This window comes from Pempheris klunzingeri, chromosome 13 (assembly GCF_042242105.1).
Source record: "Pempheris klunzingeri isolate RE-2024b chromosome 13, fPemKlu1.hap1, whole genome shotgun sequence".
NCBI lineage: Eukaryota > Metazoa > Chordata > Actinopteri > Acropomatiformes > Pempheridae > Pempheris > Pempheris klunzingeri.
In genome coordinates, this window is record NC_092024.1 from 1206379 (window position 1) to 1229491 (window position 23113).

Below are 23113 nucleotides of genomic sequence, written 5' to 3' on the forward strand. Positions count from 1 at the left end.
GTTTTGCTTTTTGTCTCGTATTATTCCTTATACTAACAAACCCGACCGTGATGTGTTTTTGTCTTTCAGCCACCATTCTGTCCTGTGGATGGATCATCTATTTAACTTATTACAACTCCCGCAACATCGGCCTCATCCTCACCCTCATCATCAACAGACTCTACAAGGATGGCTACATTCATATTGGTGTGTGAGTCAGGAGCTCTGTCACACTGTGATGAATAGGGAGGAGGAACGCTGCCAAAGCTCTCGATTCAAGGCGTTAACTCAGCCTGCTGAATATTTCATGATGAGCCGGGTCCTCTCAGTGATCATCTCTATTGAGTCTGAACAGCAAACTGCAACCAACACCAGATTGAGTTTCCTTAAATCCAAGTGTAACTTTTTTTTTTTTTTTTAGCGATTGATTCGTTTCTTCCAAAAAACAGATTAATTTCTTTACTGAAAAGCAGATCTTGTCAGGTGCATCTGTTCTGTAATAGAGCCCTAAATACTGCACACTCACACAAAAAAAACTAGAGTGTGTCATAGTGATTCCTACTTTGTAATGAGACGTGTTTGTACATAACATTTCATCAGCGAATTGACATATTCACAGCAGTGTGTGTTAACAGCTGGCTGTGAGCTAATAGGAAGTGCAATAAGGATCACCAAGGCAGCATTAAGGTTTTATGAAAAAGGCATCTTAGTTAACATGTCTTTGCCAACATGTGTCACTACAAAGTGAGCAGTCACCCGTGTGCCCACTAATCTATTTTTAAAATTCTATCTTTTTTTTTTTTTTTAATGAAGAAGTTGTTTGAATTCACAGAGAGCCTTGTGAGGACACAGCCATTTGGAAATGCGACAGAAGCACAAACCAAAGCCTCCATAGAAAATAGCCCAGTTTTGAGTTAACTTTCCAGTTTGTAATGTGTTAAGCAGGTTTGAATACTCCCAAAGGCATATCTTGTCCCTGCCAGCACAGGCCTGAGATGAGTAAACAGTCCTTCCTAGCTTCCTAGTGGGAGGACCTCAGCTGAGTTACACATCCTGTCTTCAGCCAGGCAGAGGAAAAGTCAAACATACCACAAGCATGTGGATGTGTCAGCTGGCATGATTACAGCTCAGGTGTTGTCACTCCCTTGGCATGCAATAACTGCAAGAGAAAGACGTGTTATGAGCCAGAAATTATTAATCACGCTCAGTTTTCTCGCTCACTTTTCTTGCTTAGTGACAGACTCTGACCTACTTAAAGTTATACAATTAGATCCTAATTAAGATTATGTTTTGCTCAATGATAAGAGGGAGTCAAGGTGATTAAATATCCCAGCAACACCCCAACTGTTTTTATTTCTTACACAACCATCTCATTACAGCTTTTGTGTTCATTTTAATTGGCCGGTTTGGCGGCTTGAATTCAAACCACTGTGATCAAATCCAAAATCACTAAACTTCATATAATGGAAATATTACACTTGGACTCTGTTGTGTGTGTAACACACTGTGTCTGACCCCTCCACAGGCTCCTTCTCCTTCTCTGTGCTGTCGGGGAAAGTCATGTTCAGAGACGTCTACTACATCAACCAAGACATGTCTATCAGGTAACCTGACCTGGGCTGCGTTGTTTGCTTCTCCTGCGTTCCTCTATAATCTTACAGCTTGCTTACTGATTGATTTTTTTTTTTTTTTCTTTTCTGTGTTACAGGATACAGGATGGCTTCCTCATATTTCGTTGGTGGAAGATGTATAACCCGAAACAGAAACAGCATGGTGAGTAGAGTCATGTTTCTTTATAGAGAAGGTTAGTTTGCTAATTGGCCCGCAGCTTTAATGAAGTTTCCTTAGATTCCCATAGATTTGTAAAGCTCAGTTTTTGGCCTTCCGTATACTGTAAACCAGTTCTGGAAAGAATCAGAGTTTCAGAGAGCCCTGTGTTTTCTTTCTGTGTCTTGTTGCCAGATCCCAAGGCAGAGACCAGGCTATACGTAACAGTAAATGGCTTTGAATTTCACGTCTACAACCGGACCGACCTCTACGCCCGACTGCAAGAGACCTTCGGACTGGACCCCACGCTCATAACACCCAAAAAAGATGAAGAGAGGGGACGAGAGGACAGAAGCAAGACCCTGGAAAGGTACGACCACATCATACGACAATTTCTTGTATTGTCTACGGAAAATCTAACTTTTGTTCAGTTTGTTCAGTAAGAAGCACTTAAAAAATTATATTTTCATAAATACAAATGCATAAATCCTCCTTATTGCTGAGTGCAACATCTTGCCTCTGCAGTTATCTTAACTGAAAAACATTGCTGGGTAAAATGTCTTATCTACAAATTTGAGTGGTAAACAGAACTTCTGAAAAGTAGGAATCAGCAATTTCCCATCAGAGATGAATGAAGATTTGATGAGAAGCAATCTGAAAAAGCTGCACCAATGTGCTCTCTTTTCCGTCTGTTATCACCAAATGCGTTGCAAGCTTCTGCACAGAGGAGAGCTATTGTCATCTCCCACTGACAGCCAAATTAATTCTACTGACTGAAAATGTAGCACTGTTACATTGTTGTAAGACTGAGTGTCTTCTGGTCCTTGGATAGTGTGAACATCAAAGCAGAGAGCCAGGACACGACATCATCCTGGCGCTCCCTCATCCCGGTGATCAAAGTTAATATCAGCACCGTAAGTTCCTCAGAAATTCAACAAAAATTGTATGAAATTTTAGCCGTTTAGAAAAACTGATGGGATTCTGAATGGGGAAAGAACACTTTTCAAAGCGTTCAGGCTTGATGCCGCATGTGTGTTTGCTCTCCTGTAGGGTCGCTTGGCGTTTGGGAACCACTACCTTCCCCAAACTCTGTGTATGAACTTTGAGGACGCCTTCCTGACGTACACCACCAAGCCTCCCTCCAGCCACCTGGACCAGTACATGCACATCGTCAAAGGCTCGCTGGAGAATGTGCGTGTCATGCTGGTTCCCAGTCCACGCTACCTTGGCATGCAGAACGATGAGTAAGTTCAAGTCACTTACTGATGACAAAATATTAATGTGATTATACTTTTACATTATTTATTTTTGATTTGAGCTTTTGTCTTCACCCCTCTCCAAGACTGGTCATATTGAAGTAATGTGATAGAGGATAAATTATGTAGCAGACTCAGAAAATATGGTGTTTATTTATTCAAAGCAATTTTTGAAACTTGTAAATATAATTTTTCATCTCATGTCGTCAGGACTTGCCCATAATGTTTTTAGAGATAAATCTCCTGCCTGAAGAATAAGAACTTCACAATATCCTTTGCCTCTCATTTTTTTCGGCATACAGTAATGACTGTAGAAAATGAGATCATTATACAGTTTAAAATGGATAATTCTGTGCTCTGCTGTCTGTGTTTCTTTCTGTTTATCCTGCAACATGTAATGAGCGGTGTGAATCTTAAACACAGGCAGAGGACTTGCTTTATATTTCTCTGCTTGTTTGTACAAAATATGAACAAAAACTTAAGCTTTTTCCGCCACAATCAAATCATTAAATCACATACTTTTTGCCACATATACTGGAGGACTCTGCTTTTAGTATAGGAGCTGCAGCCTTCTTAATGAATCTAGACTGTTGTTTGAATAAAGCATCCTTTTCTCTTCTTACCATACTACATCATTATCAGGGATACCATAAACTATTAACGCAGCTTCAGCTCAGCAAAACTACGCGCAGAGTAAAATTCAGTTAACCCTCTGTGATTAAGGAGTCACTCTCTGTAAAAACTTGGCAGCTGTAGCCTCTGGAGAAACCATCAAAGATTTCAACCTCAAACAGTCCTTGACATCTCTTAAAACTTTTGTAATGTCCAGTCAGATGAGGCAAAATTATGTAAAATCGAGGTCACTGCATGTACAAAATTGAAAGAGTGCCCTCATGCCAGAATCGAGCCTCAGTGGGGGCTGAATACTTAATTCATGCTTTGGCACCGTGTAGGTTCCTGCTAACTTGCTAATTAAGAAGTGTTGAGCTCCTACCGGTGACCTTGTCCTTGTCTCTAACCTCTCATCTAGACCTCCCAGACTGATGGGTGAAGGCTTTGTGGTCATGCAGTCCAACGATGTTGACATATATTATTACCAGGATGAACCAGGTATGCGCACGCACACACAAAATCTAAACCAGCAAAACCCGCAGTGCTGTGACAATACTGAAAAAATGCCACTGGGATAGGGCCATTCTTTATAGCAGAACAATGTGAGCATGATCAATGGCTGTTGGCTAGATGATCACAAAAGGGTTGCAATAAAGTAGTTTCAACATTTCCTGCGGCTTTTCCTACAGCTGTGTCTACAACTCCAGCAACAAATGCTGAATAAAAGTTCAGTATTTGTTGTCAGAGTTGTCTAGGGCTTGAAATGTGTGTTGTTTTGGGTGCAGGTCTTGTGCCTGTGGAGCAGGAGGGCGGGGAGGAGGCCGAAACGTGCAGTGAGGGCGATAAGCTTCAGGACCTGCCTCCATGTTGGGGTCTGGACATCGTCTGTGGAAAGGGAACTGACTTCAACTACGGCCCTTGGGCAGATCGTCAGAGGTGAGTGATCATGCACAAATACATAAACTGTGTTTTACCAAACAATTTCAGCATGAAATCTTTACCACAATTCAGTGTATATTACATAAATAGCTCCAGATCCAGTGACAAAAGAGAATTGGTATAAATGTAGTTAACATCTCAGCAAATATTAAAACACAGATCAACACTGCACTATTACAGAACCACCTAACCACCATCTAAGAGAAGTGTTGTTCTGGTCACCTGAATCCTTTAATGCTTTAGAGTTGGGTTTCACAGATCTGCTCATTCATTTACATGAACTCTCGCTTTTCTCAGGGACTGTCTGTGGAAGTTCTTCCTGCCGGCTGACTACCAGGCCATGAAAGTGACCGAAGTTGCCCAGCCAGGAAAACCCCGGCAGATCCAGGCCTTCGAGCTCCGCATGAACATCATTGCTGACGCCACCATCGATCTGCTTTTTACCAAAAACAGGGTGACTCTTGTCTCTTTCTTTTTGTCTTTCTTTCATGCCAACCTCTGTGATCTTTCTTTCTCTCCCTGCTCCCCTCTTGTCTTTGCCTTTATGCCTCAACATGTTTTAGCTATTGATATTAGTTCATGTTTTATGCTTTTTCAAATTTTCATCTTGGAGCAGTGTAGGTATTTCCACAAAGCGAAGTATGTGAAGTGCATACTAAATATCAACATAAATGCATGTTGAATAAAAACATAAAATGATTGAGTCAAGGAAAATTGTCTTTTTTTTTTTTACCTTTGAACATATTCTGTACAGATTAGGTGACTGTCTTTTATTTTTAAGGCAGTAAGGCACTCTCGCTGATAATTTGACAGCATGTATGACTCTCCTCTCTCTCTTTCTGCCCCCCCCCTCCACCCTCTCTTTCTCTCCTGATACTTCATCCCTATTTTAGGAAACCAATGCCATACATGTGAATGTAGGTGCAGGCTCTTACCTAGAAGTAAACATCCCCATGACTGTAGGAGAAAATGGTAAGTGTGTGTTTCAAAGACCAGTAGAGTGTGATCACTTGCAGATGTCCCACTGGCATGAGGACAAATCTTGCTCATACACAAGTGCATGCCAACTCCAACAGTTTTCCCATCGTTTAGTAATCAACCATTGCACTGACTAATTGCCGAGCTGCACCCATGATAAGCGTCTTAGAAATAAAGCATCCTTTAGCATCTCAAAAATTGTTGAGAATTAAAGATTCTTTAAGCTGGTCACATCAAATTTGGATCTTTATTTATTTGACATTTATTTCTGTTGGCATTTGTAATATAGTTTCTTTGTCAATATGAATCATTATTAATTCTAAGTGGGATTTAATGATATAATATTTTTATAATGACAATGTGAAAACATTGTGAAAGGGGTTGCTCATAGCGATGAACCTGCATCTTCCCTTGGTATGTGGAGCTTTATGGCGAGTTTCAGCTGACTGTTTAGCTGTCTGGTCTGCAACTTTACTGTTTTGGTCACTCTCGCTGCTCTCCTTAGCGTTGTCACAGCAGGCTTCTCTTCTCAATGAAAAAGCTGTAAAAACCCCACTGTACACTACCTGCTCAGCACCAAACAGCAGACAGACACAGTTAGGGACTAGCTGGCAGACATGCACACACACATCTAGCAGCCAAATACCCAGATATTTCACTCAGGCATTGGTAGAGACCAAAAACAGAGCTAAAAGATACTGAATACAACAGCCTTTGTAAAAAAAAAAAAAATAGCGTGAGACTGAAAGGACATTATCAAGGGGACGAGGCCATGTTGACATGCTCCTGTTGCTGTACTCAATTGTAGACCAGAGGAAATGTCTTTCTTTCAAGTTTTTCACTGTTCTTTGTTTGTTGTGTGTCCCTGAAAGCTGTGACTAAACTTCTATTCTACATGAGACTCCATTGAGTATGTTCTATTTAACACGCTCCGTGGTTAAGTCAGCTCAAATTCAATATTTGAGTATTATCATCACAAAGTAATACAGACTAAAGATCGGGTAAAAACACCAGAAATTACATTTAAAGCCACATCCAGAATAAAACAGCTGACCTCAGGGAACACTGACATTCTCGGCACTGAGAGTTTGTGAGATGTGCGTAATAATTTATCATACTGAGCTAATAATATTTTGTCAGTCATCAGTCAATACTCGCCTCTGTCTCCAGAAATGTAGTTAACATAAGTAGCCTCTCAACTTTTGCTAGTAATTGACATTATTTGCAGGAACTTGGTCCCACGTCTGGGCTTTGAGAATTGATGGCTCTGCTTTTCTGTCTCTCTCCTCTGCCCTCAGGCTACTCTCCTACCATCAAAGGCCAGCTGCTTCACGTGGACACCACCAGCAGCATGCAGTACAGAACTCTTCTGGAGGCTGAGATGCTGGCTGTAAGTAGCAGGCAATTATACAAGAAGCTTTTCAGTCGACTTGTTGGACAGAAATTCGAGAAAACACCTCTCTGTTGCCTTGAGATGCAAGGGAAACCTGAGCAAAGGCAGTGTCAGATGTGCGTATACATAATAAGTGCTCTGCAGTGAGTGAAATCGTGCCCTGCCTCTGGCTTTTTATTTCAGTTTCATGTCATAGCCAGCTACCCCCGGGTGTGGAACATGCCTCAGTCGTGGCAGTGTGAGATTGAGGTGTACAAGGCCACCTACCACTTCATCTACGCCCAGAAAAACTTCTTCACTGGTGAGTCCTCCCTCAAACACTCAGAGTGAGGGACAGACCATCTTGTCCACGATAATAAGCAGATCAGATCATTAGCATTCAGCATTTTGCATGTTAATAGTGAAGTGTATGAAACAAACTCTTTTTTGTTCACTGTTCCTCCACCCTTTTTAGATTTAATCCAGGACTGGGCGAGTGACAGTGCCCCAGACATCTACTCCTTCGTGCCCTACTCCTGGAAGTTCAAAGTCCTTTTCCACCAGTTTGAGATGATCTGGGCAGCAAACCAGCACAACTGGATCGACTGTTCCACCAAGCAGCAGGAGAATGGTGAGACAGATGCAACTGAATTATACAGTCAGTCTGCATTAAATGTCTGTTCTTTCAACTTTAAACAAAAAGATTATTTAGTGATTAAGAGGTTAAATTTTAGCCAAAACAAAAACGACACCTGAGGACATGATTTGCAGGCTTAGGTTTGGGCTTTGAAAACAGATGTCAGCTTTTCGGAGAATGTGGGGAAAAAAAAAACCCATTTAATGTCTTTTCTATATTTGATATTTTAATGCCAGTTAAACAGCTTGTACAGTAAACAAATTGAAGGCACAGTAAGACGGAGGCGTTTGGTGCCCCGTGAAAGCATTGCAATTGTCATGTTTGCTCATTCAGATGCTTAATTTGCTGCATTAAAGGCTCCCAATAATATCTACAACAGATTCTGTAACAATGTCAGACCACAAATCACTGGCTCATAAAGGACTCAAGTAGAGATCATTCTGTGACAATAAGACACGAAAATGAAAGAAGAGATGGAGATAATGAACACATGATTTTCGCAGTCTTTATGCTCTAAACGCCAAAACACAGCAGCATTCTACTCTTACATTTAATTTCAGTCATGATTTTTGAATATGCATTCTGAAGAAGAAGAAGAAGAAGAAACACACAGTTTTGTCCCAACTAAAAGAAATATCTGCTGTTACATAAAAGAGTAAAGATAGATTAAAAGTTATTCAATTGGCAGGTATAAATCCTTTTTAATAATGTAATAATTGAGCATTTCAATAGTTTTACACAACAAATGGACCAACCATAATATATGTGTTTAGCAGTAGCACTAATGCAAAAAATCCAAATCCAGCCATGAAAGCAATCGATACCTTAATGCATCCTTAACGCTAGAAGCCAATGTCCATGACAGGATCCTGTGACTTAATCCATGATATATTGTACAATATATACTCTACCTAATCCCAGAGCAGGGCAGACTAATCAATTGCATTATTGATCTCCTTTAGTGTACCTGGCAGCATGTGGCGAAACACTCAATATAGACTTCACTTTGCCTTTCAATGAGTTTGTTCCAACCACCTGCCATACCCGCTTCAGCTTGAAGGTGAGTCGTGCTTTAAGTGAATATTATTTGTTCAAACAGTACATTTTCCTTTTTTATTTGAGTATTTAATACAGTTTGAGTATTGTAAAGTTTTTTTTTCTGGAAACTGCTCTTCTAAATGTGTCACTGCACATACAGTGTGTGTTCATAATGGTTAGATGCCAACTTTTGAGAGTCAGATGTATTTTCTATGCGTCCACAGATGTGAATACCTTGACACCAACAATGAGCATGTGCATATGTGGGTGACTGTGCGTCTGTATGATTTATCCTCCTCAGGCGGAGGATACAGACATGCGACTGTCTCTGCCAGAGTGCCACCCAAGCCGGTACCCCCTCCTCACCCTGGCCAAAGACTACCTGAACGTCAAGCTGCCCCCTGACATGTTCATGCCAGGGGAGAACCAAGGGGCGCCCCCTCCCAAGCCCACTAAATCCCGCTGGAGAAATATCACACACGCAGAGTGAGTTCAAAGCCTTTTTCTCTCTAGTTGTGGGCAAAAAGTGAGTGTTAGCAAAGAGCATGATGACTCATCAGTGTAACACTGACTCACATGAATGCTTAGCTACAAAAGAAATGTTAGGAAGAAAGGTAGTAGGTGGTAATTTCAAGTAAATGTACCACTCATCTTTGTGCTTCTGTTGGTTTATTAGAGCTACTTTGACATTTGGAATAGCCTGGATGGCTTTAGCATCCATCAGTTTTAATGTTCAGATACCCAAGTCTTTTTCCATTTAGACCCTTTATTATGAGTAGAACTGCTCTACATCCATCTTAGTCTGCATCCCTTTTGGAGAATGTTGCAAAGCAGGTTCTGTGTCGGTCTGAAGTTCAATGAAGGTTCAAAGAGCTGCTGGAGAACCTCTTGCTAGTTGGGTGGCACGTGCATTGTGCACTCTGGCTCTGGGCTATAGATAAGAAATGATCTGGATGTTGAGTTATTATGTTCCGACTATACTGGTACAGCACTGTGAGAGAACTTCTTACCCCCTGGGGGTGTTACGATCGAATTCTGTCTGGACTGGTGCACTCTGCGCTGCAGAGAAATCAAGCGAGACCCATTTGCCGTCTCTCACCTCTACTGTATGTCCTCGAATCGAACAGCTCATAAAGTGAACGATGAGCTGGAAAATCCACTTGAAATGATGATAAACTCAGCATTATAACTGTGTACTAAGCGTGCGTGCTCTTCTTCCTTACATCAGAGCTGGCTGGGTGGATTGTTGGAGTGTACCCAACTTCTTGCTCATCATTGACTACACCTGGCACCCCATTTATCCCCAGAAGGCTGATGAACAACTCAAACAGTCGCGTAAGCTCACTGCTTTCATATCAATTCTTTTCTTGTTCACTCCAAAGCCAGTGTTCCCTCATTCTCTTCAGCACCAAACAGCTCTACATAATGTTGTCTACCTTGCCTGTGATTTGTGTCTGAAGTGTCTGAGATGGAGGAGTCCATGCTCTCAGCCCTGCGTCCCCCAGAACACACCTCGGTACCCCACAGTGCCCAACCACGCTACACCTCCACATCATCCTCAGCTGCCCACAACCGGGTGCCCACTGACCCCTCAGAGCTCCCCCCCGACAGACTCCATGTGGAGATGGAGATGTCCCCAGATTCTCAGATCATCCTCTATGGGCCATTGCTCCGAGCACTCATCTCCATCAAGGTACGGAAAACCTCGAGTCTGTTGGTGGTTGTGTGTTGTGTGTCATTGTGCGTTGGTGTTCTGCAGCTCATTTTAACAGTAAGGAGGGTTGGTGCAGATTTTGGATAACAATGAAAGCACCAGGAAAGATTTGGTGTAATGAATCAAGTAGACATCTACAATTTGCAACAGCCTTCTAACCTTTCTTCCACCTGCACTTGCAGGAAAACTATTTTGGTGAGGATGACATGTACACAGACTTTGAGGAGGCAGTGTCCAGCCCTGTGCTGTCCACCTCCACCTCTTCCGGCCTTGGTTGGTCTCCCCTGGGAATGGAGGACAGCGAACAGAAGGAAGCCTCAAACATTCATCCCCTTGACCTGCGCCCGTGGGACATCACAGTGTACATCAACCTCTACAAAGTCCACGGCCGACTGCCAATGGTAATACTGATGACTGCTGCCAAAAGTTCTATGCACTTCATCATTGGAATGTGAAATAAAAATAATGAAAATGTGAACTAATATATGCAAGCCAAACATGGACTGGAGAGATGGAAATTAAAGGAAAGAAACATGTATAATATCAATCTGATGTATGAAAAATATTAAGATTGTGTAAGCAATTTGTAAATGAGAAGAGAAAAACACGAATACATTTGCAGTATAAGTTAAGACTCCAAATAGACCTTTACTGTTTTACCCTCAGTTGTTTTCTGGCCTGCAATGAATTACTTATATTTAAACCTGCCAGCCATGCTTCTTGAGTTGACGTGTGTTTATGTTTATGAAAACAACTCGATGTATGAATCTACATGTTTTCTTACTTTCCTCCGTGCCTGCAGCACTGCAGCAGCGAGGGTCCCGAAGGTCCATCCGGCTTCTTGGAGAGGCTGTGTTTTGAGATGAAAAAGGGTTACAAGGAGACGATGCTTCAGCTGCTCCTGTCTCCCATTCACATCTTCGTCAGTGACAACTACCAGGTTAGAAACTCAACCATACTTGTGCTTGGTGGCTCCTGCTGCTTATTTTGGCTGCATCCATTGCCGAGATTTAGATTTTATCTGTAGGCAATTGCTTAAGAACAATCTAATTTTGTGCTGAGCAAAATTGAACAAAATGATACACAGGGTGATGGTGACCTGTTGGCCCCTATAGCCATCTGTTAATTTAAAGGTAGGCAAGTAAGCGAGGCAATGTCTTCCACTGCAGTAATATAAACTATGCGGCACACGTCATGTGTGAAAAGGCTAAACAACTACTCTTTAATCTGGTAACTGAAGGGGTGACTCAGTTGTTAGAAAACACCCCGAATAAAGCTTACGTGTGAGTGTTGCATAATGTGAAACATACTTTTCATCAGCCACACTTTTGCATAAGTAACTGCATATTGTATAACCACACAGAATTTCTGAGCCTTAGCCATGAGTTGGATCATATTTGCTGCTCAGAGAGAATATCTTTCTCTAATCCCTGACAAAGAATGTGAAGCCCCCATCTCTCTCCTCAAGTGAGATGACAAATGCAGGGATATAAGAAAGAAAAAACCGTAACTTTAGATTGCTAAGTTCATTTTCTGTGGGTTCACAAGACAGTGATGTAAGATTAAAAATACGTGTGCGTGACTCCGTTCTTTTGCCCACAGCGTCCCACAGCGGATGCAGTGTTGAGGGACGGCCACCTGAGTCTGTCTGGCCTGCAGATGAGGGCCCATGCCATGTTCTCCGCTCAGGGCCTCCCTCTGGGGAGTGACACGCTAGAGTACGCCTGGCTCATCGACATGCAGGCTGGGGGTCTCACTGGCAGGGTCACCGTGCCACAGGTGTGTGTGTGTAATCTTGCACTTGCTTACCCAGTGAGGACCAAAACACAGTTTTAACTAACTGCGTGTGGAGGATCTACTCACACCTTTGTGTGTTTTATTGGGTTATGATTGTTTCATAGATCTTTAGATCAGCTGAGTGGCAACATGTATAACTGTGGTTTTCAGAACACTGCTTGTAGGATCCACCTGTTCAATGTAATACGATCCAAAATTGCAACAACTTCTCATAATTTATAAAACATAAATTTTATTCTTTATTGTCTGTGTTTGCTCTTGCAATGAATTTATTGATGTTTTGATGTTCCACTGTGTCTGTGTGTGATTATCAGGTAGCCAGTATGATCGAGTGGGGTGAGACTTTCCTCTTCCACGGGGTGTCCCGAGAGTTCCAGCTAGAACAACCCAAACCCTCTGTCATCTGCCAGCATGGCGTTGACCGCCGCATCTGTGATGCCAAGGTACAGACAGGCAGTAAACCATGAACTGCTGCACAACCTCATCTGAGCCTCATTTCTCACAGTTTCAGTCTAAAGCTGAAAGTACTAAAGCTTACTGTCTGCTGGAAGCACGGTGTGTGTCTAAATCTCACGCTGGTATTTTCTTAATTAGCTCATTATGGCTGAAGGTTTTTTTGGTGAGATTTAAATGATGAGCAGAACTGTCCAGTATAAAAGGAAATGTGCAAATGGCATTATATAGTAAAAGGAGTGTGCTGTGGACCTTTCTCTAATGACGCATGACTCAGAAAGAACGCTTTTACACAGTTGGAGAAAGTTAACATCAGCCTCTAACGCAAAACTATTGATCTACTCACAGCAGCCATACATAGCTTACATACACAGCACCACGATGAAACAAGTCTGGTTCACAAAATGTCTTGTTTATATGTGAATACTAACAAGGGTATTTTTAAAAACTCTGCCTGAGCGCCCTCATTAGTTTTCTGACAACTGAGTAGCTGTGGCTATAGGCCATGCAGCAGAATGTAAAGCACAGCTAGACTAAATTAGGCGATCGCTTCCTTGCAGCCGCTGAATGGTTTTTGGTACTAAATGATGGTGGTCTTTCAGATGAGCTGCCTGCCAGGTCACTGTCGCACATCAGAGGAGCTGAAGTACACCATGACACGACTGGCCATGGATGGAGTCGACCTCTTCATTGTGGAGCATGGCTGTGCTGCCAACATCAAAGTAATTGGCACCGACCATTTTTGTATTTTATTTTAAGATATTTATTCACAACAGACTGACTTGTCAAACTCCATGGCAGTTTATAAATATGCTGTGAGACTGTGTGTGTGAGATCTTCCATTTTTCCGCAGACATCTGTGATTCGCGTAGCCAACTGCAACCTGCACAACCAGGCAGTGGGAGAGGGCATCAGTGCTGTGGTGCAGGACGTAAACATCCGGCAGTACATTGAGCAGCAGCAGCAGCAGCACAGCGAGGCCACCAGGCTGCAGCCGTCCGGACAGGGTCAAGGTCCGGGCCAGCCGTTGGGTCTCGGGCAGCCCCCCCTGCTGCGGCGCTCTGTCTGGCTGGAGGCGGGTTCAGTCAACCTGAACCTCATCACAGCAGACATCGCCCTGGCTGCTGACCACCCAGCCAAATGTGAAGTCCAGAGGCATTTCCTGGAGCTACATGATGCTCAGACCAAACGGTAAAAAAATGCAGACTGTCAGGTGTTATTTACTTTTCACATCGTGTGTTTTGGCGGGTGTCCCTACACTTGTCCCTCAGCTAAACCAGAGCACCCTGTCAGCACGGTGGCATTTCTTGTTTATGTCAATGGCCACCGTTGTTCACTTTTATTTCATAGGTGAATTTGCTTACAGGTAGCAGCACAGTTTGGTTTCATCAAGTGACACTGCCGATGTTAAAAACACTTTAGTAAACTGTCAAAGCTGAAACTTGTTTTCAATGGAAGTGACTCACTCGCTGTATCACACCTCTGTATGATGAGTCACTGACACAGTCAGAAGATGTCCAACTTAAAGTAGATATATCTAAAGAAAGCAAGATCATTCTTTTTCTGTAATATACAGTGATCCAGCTCATGATGTGTGATAATCAGTTGGTAGATTGGCCAGTTAATGTGATAATAAACTCAATATTATAATTAAAAATCTCTTAAGTTATAAAAAGATATTCTTGTGTTGCTTGTAAATAGACATGATGTGCCTTTAGATAAATGCACTGTATGCAGGTTGAGAAATTGTAAAGTAGTGGAAGCAGAATAAAGAAGGAGGTAATGACTGATTATCAGATGCTGATTTAAATAAATGGAGACCAATGCAACCTTTTATCCAAAGGTTCCTGGCATGTGTGCAAAACTGGACAAAATGTTATAGACATAAAGCAAGTACAAGCACAACGCATCTCTCTCAGCCATCCCAAATCCTGTGTATTTTCATTTACTGCATTCTTCATCGTTCTCTTTGACCATGTTTTCCCCTCAGACTCTGGTTCCTTTGGCCAGAAGAAGCTGGCATTCGAAACAAGCGCAGCAGGAACCGCTGTGGCTGCCTCGGAGGCTGCAGGTTCTTTGGAGGCACCAACATGGGCCTGGACTTCTTCAAGCTTGAGGAGCTGACGCCGTCCTCCTCGTCTGCGTTCTCTTCTTCCAGCACTGACACAGACATGTCTTATGGCCAGTCTTTGCTACAGCCAGGAGAGTGGATTATTACCAAGGAAACACCCAAAATAGATGGTAAGAATTTGCTAAGATTTCATATGAAATTCCTGATATTTCTCAGAGTTGCTTGAGGGTTTTTATAATGAATCCAGAGCAAAAAGAGTTAGAATTCACTCTGAATATGATAATAATAATAAAACAGCTACTGTTCGGATACAGGGACCCCTGGGAATAAGTTTGCTGGTCTAGGGTTTCATTCATCAGATTTATTTATATTATATGGGGCTCTTTTGAGCCATTTGTCATTATCTTGTCTGCCGAATCCATGACCATAAAACTACTAAATACAGAATGTAAGCATGGGGTGCAAAATACTGAATGTAACGCACTGATACAGAAAAAATATGTATGCCTGAAAATATCAGTTACAAAACCAAGTGTATGTGTTCTTAGGGAGAGCTGTAGGACTGAAGACAGACACACACTCACCCTGCCTGCCTCCTGAGCTGCCTGAGAGACGTGCTCAGCAACACCTCAGCCTACAGGTGCCCCAACGCTCCCACAGCTCTGCCTCCTCCTCTGAAGAAAATAGTTCCTCTAGTGCGGCATTGCCCCTGCTGGCCGGAGAGAGGGACACTCCCTCTCCAAGCACAGAGGAGCGCATGTTCCCCATGAATGGCAAAAGCCCTGCTGAGTAAGTAACATCCAAAAGAGAAAATACTGGCACATAAATGTTACTGTTCAGACCATGTAGAAACCACTAGAAGACAGCACAAGCAGGGTATAGTTACTCTTTGTGTAAGGACATGAAAACGATATGATTACATTCAGTCAATTAAACCCTCCGAACATTCTTTTCCCCCGTTTCTGTGCAGCACCCTAGGCGAAGTCCCAGAGGTCTCACCAGTCTCACCCAACAGCTCCCAGGACCGCACCTCAGTGCGCTCACCCCTCTGCTCGCCCATTAAGCGCCAGTCCTCTGTACACTCAGGTCGACTGGGCAGCACCAAGAGCCTGTCGGCAGCCGTCTTTACAGACAAGCCTCCACCAGTTCTGTCCGGAGGCGTCCAGTTCAGCAGCGAGGTTTCCCGCAGCGATGAGAACGTCCTGGACTCACCGCGTCAGCGCAGGAGCTACGGCTCCTTTCCCTTCACGCCCTCAGCGGACTCCAACACCTTCCATCAGTACCGCTCTGCAGACTCCAGCATGTCTGTAGCCGACAGCGAGGCCTACTTCTCTGCCGCGGAGGACTTTGAGCCAATCAGCAGTGCTGATGAGGGTCCAGGGACGTACCCAGGCCGCAAGAAGAAAAGGAGGCAGCAGATGCAGCAGCCACAGCAGCCCCCGTATCACATGGAGAACTACAGGTCAGCTTGGCTCATCACATACTATAGAAAATGGAGGCTAATATTCTGCAAGTGGCACCCACAAAAGTTCTCAAAGTTAAAGTGTTGTGAAATTCTGAGAGGAGACTGGGTGGATGGTCACATCAAGTACAAGGTTAAGCATGGGATTGAGGTAATGATAGAATCGAGACAGCTCACAGCTTAAAGTAACATCAAAGAGTCTCTCATTTCTCATCTGTTAGAGCAGATGAATTAATGACCTGTCTAGCAAGTCGTGACCTTCCCAGACTGCTTGAAGTGTTACCCTTTAAGTAATGTTAAAGAGACCATTCTGAAGGATTTTTGAATTGTAATGTACATTTTAAGATTGTGATGAATGCACTAATTAGGTTTTGGTCTTCAAATTGTCAGTTCCCATTTAGAGGTTTTACTTTGAAATCCCAGTTTCAAGATTTACAAAAAACATACTGTGTTCACACTAGATTAAAACAGAGCAATAGAATTCATATTTTGCCTTTTTTGAGTTTCCTGGTAGCTGAAATTAGAAGCAATGTTTTAAAATTCATCTTTAACGCTTATTAATACTTGATTGGAATGAAAAACAGGCAGTTAACAATTTGAGTCAGATAATGATGATAGATGACCTTCGTTTACATCTTTGCAACAATCATAGCATCTTTATGGCACTGCGTGCAGGAATACATTAACGGTGTTGTGACATTTTTATGTTTGATACCCAACAAATTTTGAATTTCATTGTGCTAAGCAACTTGCCCCAAAGCTGAACAAGCTGCAGCTTTCATTTATTACTATGATTCCATCATGCAAGGAAGGATGTGATCGAGACGGGTTGTAGCAAATGAGATGTTTGATCCATGGGCAGCCACTTACTGCTGGTGTGTTTGGGGAAAATTGGATTTCAGTCTTGTTGTGCAACTACCTCGTCATTTTTCTATTACCCAAAATGTTCTCGCATTGATTTCAACACACTTTTTGATTGATATAGCCTCCACACAAACACAAATAATCAATTCAGTCTCATGAAAGCTCTCAACTGGCACAGGTCTGTGGAAACATAAGGCCAAATTCAAGAACATAAAATTAGATGTTGGAAAGAGGTACCATAGATTGTGGTTGGCATCCTGTTTAAAAAAAGGCGGTTTGTATTGACCTTGTTGGCTGTGTTGCATTAGAGGGAATTATGTTGCTAAATTATGAAATTGAACACTCCAAAATAGCTATCAGTTTACATGACCGTAACAGAAGTTATTCAAGTAGAACTTTTTGGCTATAACTGGTACACCATGACCTATTCATTCAATATATTATTGATATTTTGACCCCCCCCAGCCGGAGCTCCATCTACCACAGTGTCGAGGGTCCCCTCACCTACGTTCTCAATGGGGAGCTGATCACTGAGCCACGACCCCCGGCCCTGCCCCCAATGCTGCCCCCGCTGCCGCCCCATCCCCTGCCCAGCCACACATCTCAGGCCTCCTTCGTCTCAGCCCTGGCCATGGAGGAAGAGAGCTCAGTAGAGGCGGAGAAGACGGCCGAGCCCGGACCTGTGACCCGCCAGCCGCACGTCATGGCGTGCTACCAGAGCTACCTCGCCCACTACCAGGTATGTGCACATCCTGGGTCCTTGATCAAAACAAATACTTGTATTATACTTCCTGCATCAAAAAATCTCAACGCTAAGTCTGAAAGTGTTCATACACCTCTGCCAGGTCTCAAATTGGTCTGTCAAGCAGCCCACCAATAAGAGGACCTCCAAGTCTTCTCTGCACCGGCCCCTAGATTTGGACACACCCACCAGCGAGGAGAGCTCCACCTCCTTTGACCAGCTCTCTGTCCCCAGCTTTAAGGTCTTTGAATAATAACTAACGGTCTTTGTCTGCATGTAACAAGGTCATTGGATCCTTCAACATGTAATACTTTAGTTAAATTTAAGAATTTTATGATACTGGCTCTTAAAATGGTTAAATGATACATGTCCATCCCCAAATCACTCAGTACATCACTATTGGAGTTTAACATTTTCTTATCATAACAGGTAATAAAGCAGGGCCTCTCAGCCAGCTCTCTCCTGGACAGAGGGGTTCAGCTGATGGGAGAGAACAACAGGTATTTAAGCCACATTGTTTTCACCCATTTCACCATATAAATTTACAGTAAAAAATATAAGCGTATGTTAGCATAATTAACAGGACCCAAGTAATGTGTTGCGTCAGTGTATTGCATACGTTTCTTTGTTCCTCCACAGCACACCGTATACCCCACTGGATAAGAGGGCCATGGAGAACACAGATGAGGACACAACGACTGATGACTGGACTCTGGAGCAGCCCTTAGCTCAAACCAGGACCACTGCCATAGTGGAGGTGAAGGGAGCCATTAATGTGGTGCTCACACCACTTGTGGCTGAATCCCTGGACAGGTAACTATCCTTCACGACGTCCTATTTTTTTGTCTGGGTGTGTGTGTTTGTTTTTGGCCTGCTCGTCCATGCAGCTTTTTTGATCACATCATCCTTTAAAAAGTTTTCAATCTCAATTTGAAAAACAAAATACAAAGAAAAACAAAACACAATGTCTTTCTCACAGTACTCATAACATATCTAAGTTAAGAGTTATTTGTAGCTTGAAGCTCAGATTTGACCTTAAACCAAGTTAATCCCTGTGCACACTGCATGTCGGATCTAAAATTCCTCTGACAGTGCTTCGAAGTCTGGTCTTCCTCTTGGTTGTCCACCAGCGTGAATCTTTAGTTTGCCAAAGGCGAACAGTGCGGCGTTTGCACCAGTCTTACAAGCACTTAGCTCTTGGCTAGTGCAGTGTGTGGATGGGTGAACTGTGGCTAGAAGGTTGAAGAGAGGCCAGCCCCCAAGTACCAACAATTTGATTATATGGAAAGGGCGATTTTCATATCTGAAGCAGTTCTGTTAATGCTCTTGGCTCTTGGTCTTGTGAAGTCTCCGTGCTTTACAAATACCAACTAAGTTCAACATTGACTCTGATTTTTTTGTGTGTGTGTTTTATTACAACTGTTAATCTGATTGGTGTGTTCAGGTACATCGAATCCATGGTCCACTTTGCCAGTATCCGTCATCCTGCAGCCATTCTTGATGACCTGCATGGTAAAGTCCTCAATGAAGCCTATCAGATCAGCAAGTCCACAGTCACCGAGTCCGTAAGTACAACAATGCACAAAGGAGAGCAAAATGACTTTGTGATTATGTATCATGATAAAGGCTCCTGAATGTTGACCGACAGCTCACTTAGCAAAACACTCTAATATTATTTGATTCAAACCACAAAGGAAAAGCTGCAGTTCTTGTGGTAATGTTACTCTCACTGTTTAATCAATAGCACGTGTCTCATCTAAATGTTTTGAGATTTACCAAAAATCAGCTTCCCAGTGATTGATTTCCAACCGTTTTGGATCTGGATCCACACAGAGCCAAACAGGCAAGCAGGAGCACAAGCTGTCCAAGACAGAGGGCACGACCCCTGGCTCCCTCAACATCTCCCATGGCCAGACAGACCTGTCTGTCAAACCAGATAATGTGAAAATCAAGGGCCTCCAAGCCAACGTCTCCATCCCCAAGGTAAGAGCCATGACCCCAAATAATGAGAGGCCAGCAGCGTCCCCTGTGTTCTGAGGATCAAGAGCAAGCACAGAATCACGAGCATCGCTGTAGATCACTTAACATTAAAAAAAAAGAAACATGAATATACAATGAGCCCAGCATTTGTGTAGAATAATGATAGTGGGTCAATTTATGAAGCCAAACATCCACGAAATGTAGGAGCAGGAGTCGTCACACTACACTATCAAAACCACCACCTCTTTTATTCCACTGAATGGAAGTTTAAGTTTAAGTATGTTTGACTGGGTTTTTCCATTGACCCCTGCAGAAAAATGCCAAAAAAGATCTTACAATTGGGGAAAAATCTCCACAAACGCAACATGACTAGTCTGTTTATGACTGTGTGCGTGCCTGAGGAGCAATAATTTGTCTTTTTTAAAGAACTTCTCGTGTGCATCGCTATTATTTATGTCCACAGCATCAGATCTCATAAGTTATTTTTTTTAGACAACAATATTTTACAGCCCAGTGGGGTTTAGCTCAGTTTGGTTTTGTTTTGTTCTCTTCTCCTGCAGGTGAACCTTTGCCTCCTGCAGGCTTCTGTGGAAGAAGGGTCACCGTCTTGCTCCAGTAAGTGCGTCACACATGTGTCTCTTGTGGCGCTGTGTTTCGACAGGATTGCCACGCAGTTCAGAATGAACAGGTAATATCACGGCTACTCCTTTTGTGTGTCTGAGTGTGTTTGCTCAGTGACTAAGCTTTTTGGTGGAAATATGCTAAGGGCAAATGTTACTGCTTTACATGCTGCTGGAGTCCCATTTACCTTAGAATTCAATTCAGTAGGACGGTAATCTTTGGGAAGATTCCACTTAAGACTTTTATTCTTCTATTCAGAACGAATTCTCAAAAAGCTTCTTCCAAAAAGCTGAAGTCATTTTTAAGTGTTCACGACAGCAGCCAAGCTCCAACACAAACCTCCATTTTCTTTCTGCTGCTTTCAGGGGTATTGTAGAGGAGACCCCCAACACCACAGAACATGGCCGACCGTCAGTCATGTTGGAGAAATACGCCTCAGCCACCAAAATGCAGCCTCAGTCGTCCGGCTCACTGCGCTCCAACGCCGGCATTGAGAAAGGCAAAGAGATCGCCGCCAGGCTCAACATCCACCGTATCCACAGCCAGCTGCGAGGCCTCGACTCTACAGGTTGGTTCAAGAGAATGAAAGCCCTGTTTGATCCCAAGTGCCACTTTCTGAAGCGCTTCCGTGACCTGTTACATGACCCACAACCCTCTCTGTTAATATGCTGTTTGAGATGTCTCTCTGACAGTGTGCAAATGTGCCTTGACATGCAGTACTAAGTATTTGGACCCTTTGACTTTTTGCCCATTTTGTGCACCATAAAGTGATGTAAAAATTCTCCTTTTTTATAGATATTTTTTTTTCTCTCCTCAAGCACTTCTCATGCATTGTTTCTTCTCCTTTCACAGACATTGGCACATGTGCCATCACAGCAATCCCTTTTGAGAAGTCCAAAGTGTTGTTTGGCCTGGAGGAAATGGAGGAGTTTTCAATGGTGGATGAAACGGACGCCCAGGCCACAGCAGGCGATCTCGGCCGCTCTGCGTCGTCTATTGAGAAATGGGGCTGGATCATGTTTGAATGTGGCATTGAGAACCTCACGGTCAAAGGTAAAACATCCCACACTCTTTAGATTTATACATAGGGATATTAACATATCAAAACTGTATCAGGAAGGATGTAGGGAATTTGTTTACAGATTTATGCATGTAGTACCCTTTGTGTTGCAGGAGGCCGTCAGTCAGGAGCCATTCTTTACAATGCATTTGGTGTGATGGGACGCTCAGACACTGGGGGGAAGACGGGTATGTCCAAGTCCAACGGTTCGACAGGCTCTCAGACGGGCAGTGGTTACAGCACCGACGTCTCTGATGACAACCTGCCACATGATGCGATCAGCCCGACCTCCGATGTCAACGAGCACTCGGACTCAGATGACCAGGTGGCGTGCTGAAACAATGCCTCTCTATGCTCGTGTGAAGTGGCAAAAAATCACAACCCTACAAGCTCCTAAATGTCACAGAAAGTGCAGGCCAATGTAAACTTAACAGGCAGCCAAAGCTGTACAACACCAATCTGAAACGAAGTGTGTATGTGTGGCCAGTCTCATCTTTAAGTTCTGTAATAATCACATTTCTTTGTCTTTGTGTTCTGCATTTTTATTTTGCAAACACAGACGTGTTGCTCCCTATTTCCAGACTTCAATTGAGATTTGAGTAATTGTTTTTGCTCGCATAAAATTAGTTCATTAAGACGTGGTTCAGATGTGTATCAAAAAATTAATTTGAAATAATCATGTTGAGCCTGATCAAAGTGAGAAGAAAGAAACTAAATTTATCAAACTAGGAAACATCCACTCTGATCTTGAAAATAAGCCATGATGGCAAATCAAAGCTGTGATCAGGCGGAAAGTGATAAAGTGTTGTGGTTCCAGTCACAGAGGATAGCAGTAAATCTGTTCCAAAGCTACAACACTGCAGCTCATTCCCACCAGTTAAAGCCCGTTCTCTGTTCATCTGTAGGACGAAGGGGTGGAGTCAGACGACCTGAAGAAAGACCTCCCCCTCATGCCCCCACCTCCTGACTCCAGCAGCATGAAGCTGACCATCAGAGAGATCTGGTTCAGTTTTGCTGCTCCCACTAATGTGCGTTCACCATCACAGGCCATCTCCAGGTATGACTTGTGCCAAAACTACACAAATAGATACATTCTTTGTTAAAAATGAATTCTGCTGTATTTCAGCCTCTGGTATCACCCATTAAGATTTCACACAAGCTCACAATCATTCACATTTAGTGTCACTGGGTGTGAAAGCAATACAGTGTGATAAATACAATGTTATCTGTTGGAGAGGGGTTTTTTTCTTAATAAGAATCCTCTCTAGTTTGCCCCTGGCAGTGGTTGTCAGCCGTCATCAACTTTGCTACTGATACAGACCTGTCAGCCTCACAGGTCATCAAACTGGCAGGAACACTCTGACATATGTGTTTTGTTGTAACTCATCTATTCCAGTGCACCATGTACCTGGTGTCTGCAGCTGAAAATAAAGAATCAGAGATCACTTCTTAACCATTGCAAAAGGTGTTGACATGATAATATGATGACATGATAATACATATGTTGCAGTTATTAGAAGGAGAAAAGCATAAAGGTATAAATGGGTTTTAGGATATATTGATGAGCAGGTATTAGAAGGTGAGATCAGACCCTTTGACTCTGTGATGTGCTTACAGGCAGCTGAATCTGCTCAGCACAGCCACTCCTGCCATTGGAGCCTGGTTGGTTCCCATCGACCAGCTCAAATCCTCTCTGCGCAAACTGGACATGGAGGGCACACTGCGCGTGTGTGCCGTCATGGGCTGCATCATGACAGAAGCTCTCGAGGTC

At 43.1% G+C, this 23113-nt stretch overlaps 1 protein-coding gene across 3 annotated transcripts in view; it reads left to right on the forward strand.

Moving 5' to 3' along the window:
• The window catches only part of kiaa1109 (KIAA1109 ortholog), a 65361-nt gene that overhangs the window by 3750 nt on the left and 38498 nt on the right, over positions 1-23113 (forward strand). For all 3 annotated transcript variants that reach the window (XM_070843034.1, XM_070843035.1, XM_070843036.1), the window contains exons 3-40: positions 70-186; positions 1505-1583; positions 1688-1752; positions 1942-2116; positions 2579-2660; positions 2797-2990; positions 4033-4112; positions 4400-4550; positions 4851-5007; positions 5447-5525; positions 6830-6921; positions 7108-7225; positions 7379-7534; positions 8503-8600; positions 8880-9064; positions 9807-9913; positions 10039-10271; positions 10475-10693; positions 11095-11232; positions 11895-12071; positions 12404-12532; positions 13145-13264; positions 13396-13733; positions 14533-14783; positions 15162-15402; positions 15584-16075; positions 17405-17678; positions 17785-17922; positions 18111-18181; positions 18321-18494; positions 19126-19246; positions 19515-19664; positions 20222-20349; positions 20648-20850; positions 21135-21335; positions 21456-21667; positions 22248-22399; positions 22960-23110. In XM_070843034.1, coding sequence (XP_070699135.1) covers positions 70-186; positions 1505-1583; positions 1688-1752; positions 1942-2116; positions 2579-2660; positions 2797-2990; positions 4033-4112; positions 4400-4550; positions 4851-5007; positions 5447-5525; positions 6830-6921; positions 7108-7225; positions 7379-7534; positions 8503-8600; positions 8880-9064; positions 9807-9913; positions 10039-10271; positions 10475-10693; positions 11095-11232; positions 11895-12071; positions 12404-12532; positions 13145-13264; positions 13396-13733; positions 14533-14783; positions 15162-15402; positions 15584-16075; positions 17405-17678; positions 17785-17922; positions 18111-18181; positions 18321-18494; positions 19126-19246; positions 19515-19664; positions 20222-20349; positions 20648-20850; positions 21135-21335; positions 21456-21667; positions 22248-22399; positions 22960-23110 — 6248 coding nt within the window. The remainder of the gene's footprint in view (positions 1-69; positions 187-1504; positions 1584-1687; positions 1753-1941; positions 2117-2578; positions 2661-2796; positions 2991-4032; positions 4113-4399; positions 4551-4850; positions 5008-5446; positions 5526-6829; positions 6922-7107; positions 7226-7378; positions 7535-8502; positions 8601-8879; positions 9065-9806; positions 9914-10038; positions 10272-10474; positions 10694-11094; positions 11233-11894; positions 12072-12403; positions 12533-13144; positions 13265-13395; positions 13734-14532; positions 14784-15161; positions 15403-15583; positions 16076-17404; positions 17679-17784; positions 17923-18110; positions 18182-18320; positions 18495-19125; positions 19247-19514; positions 19665-20221; positions 20350-20647; positions 20851-21134; positions 21336-21455; positions 21668-22247; positions 22400-22959; positions 23111-23113) is intronic.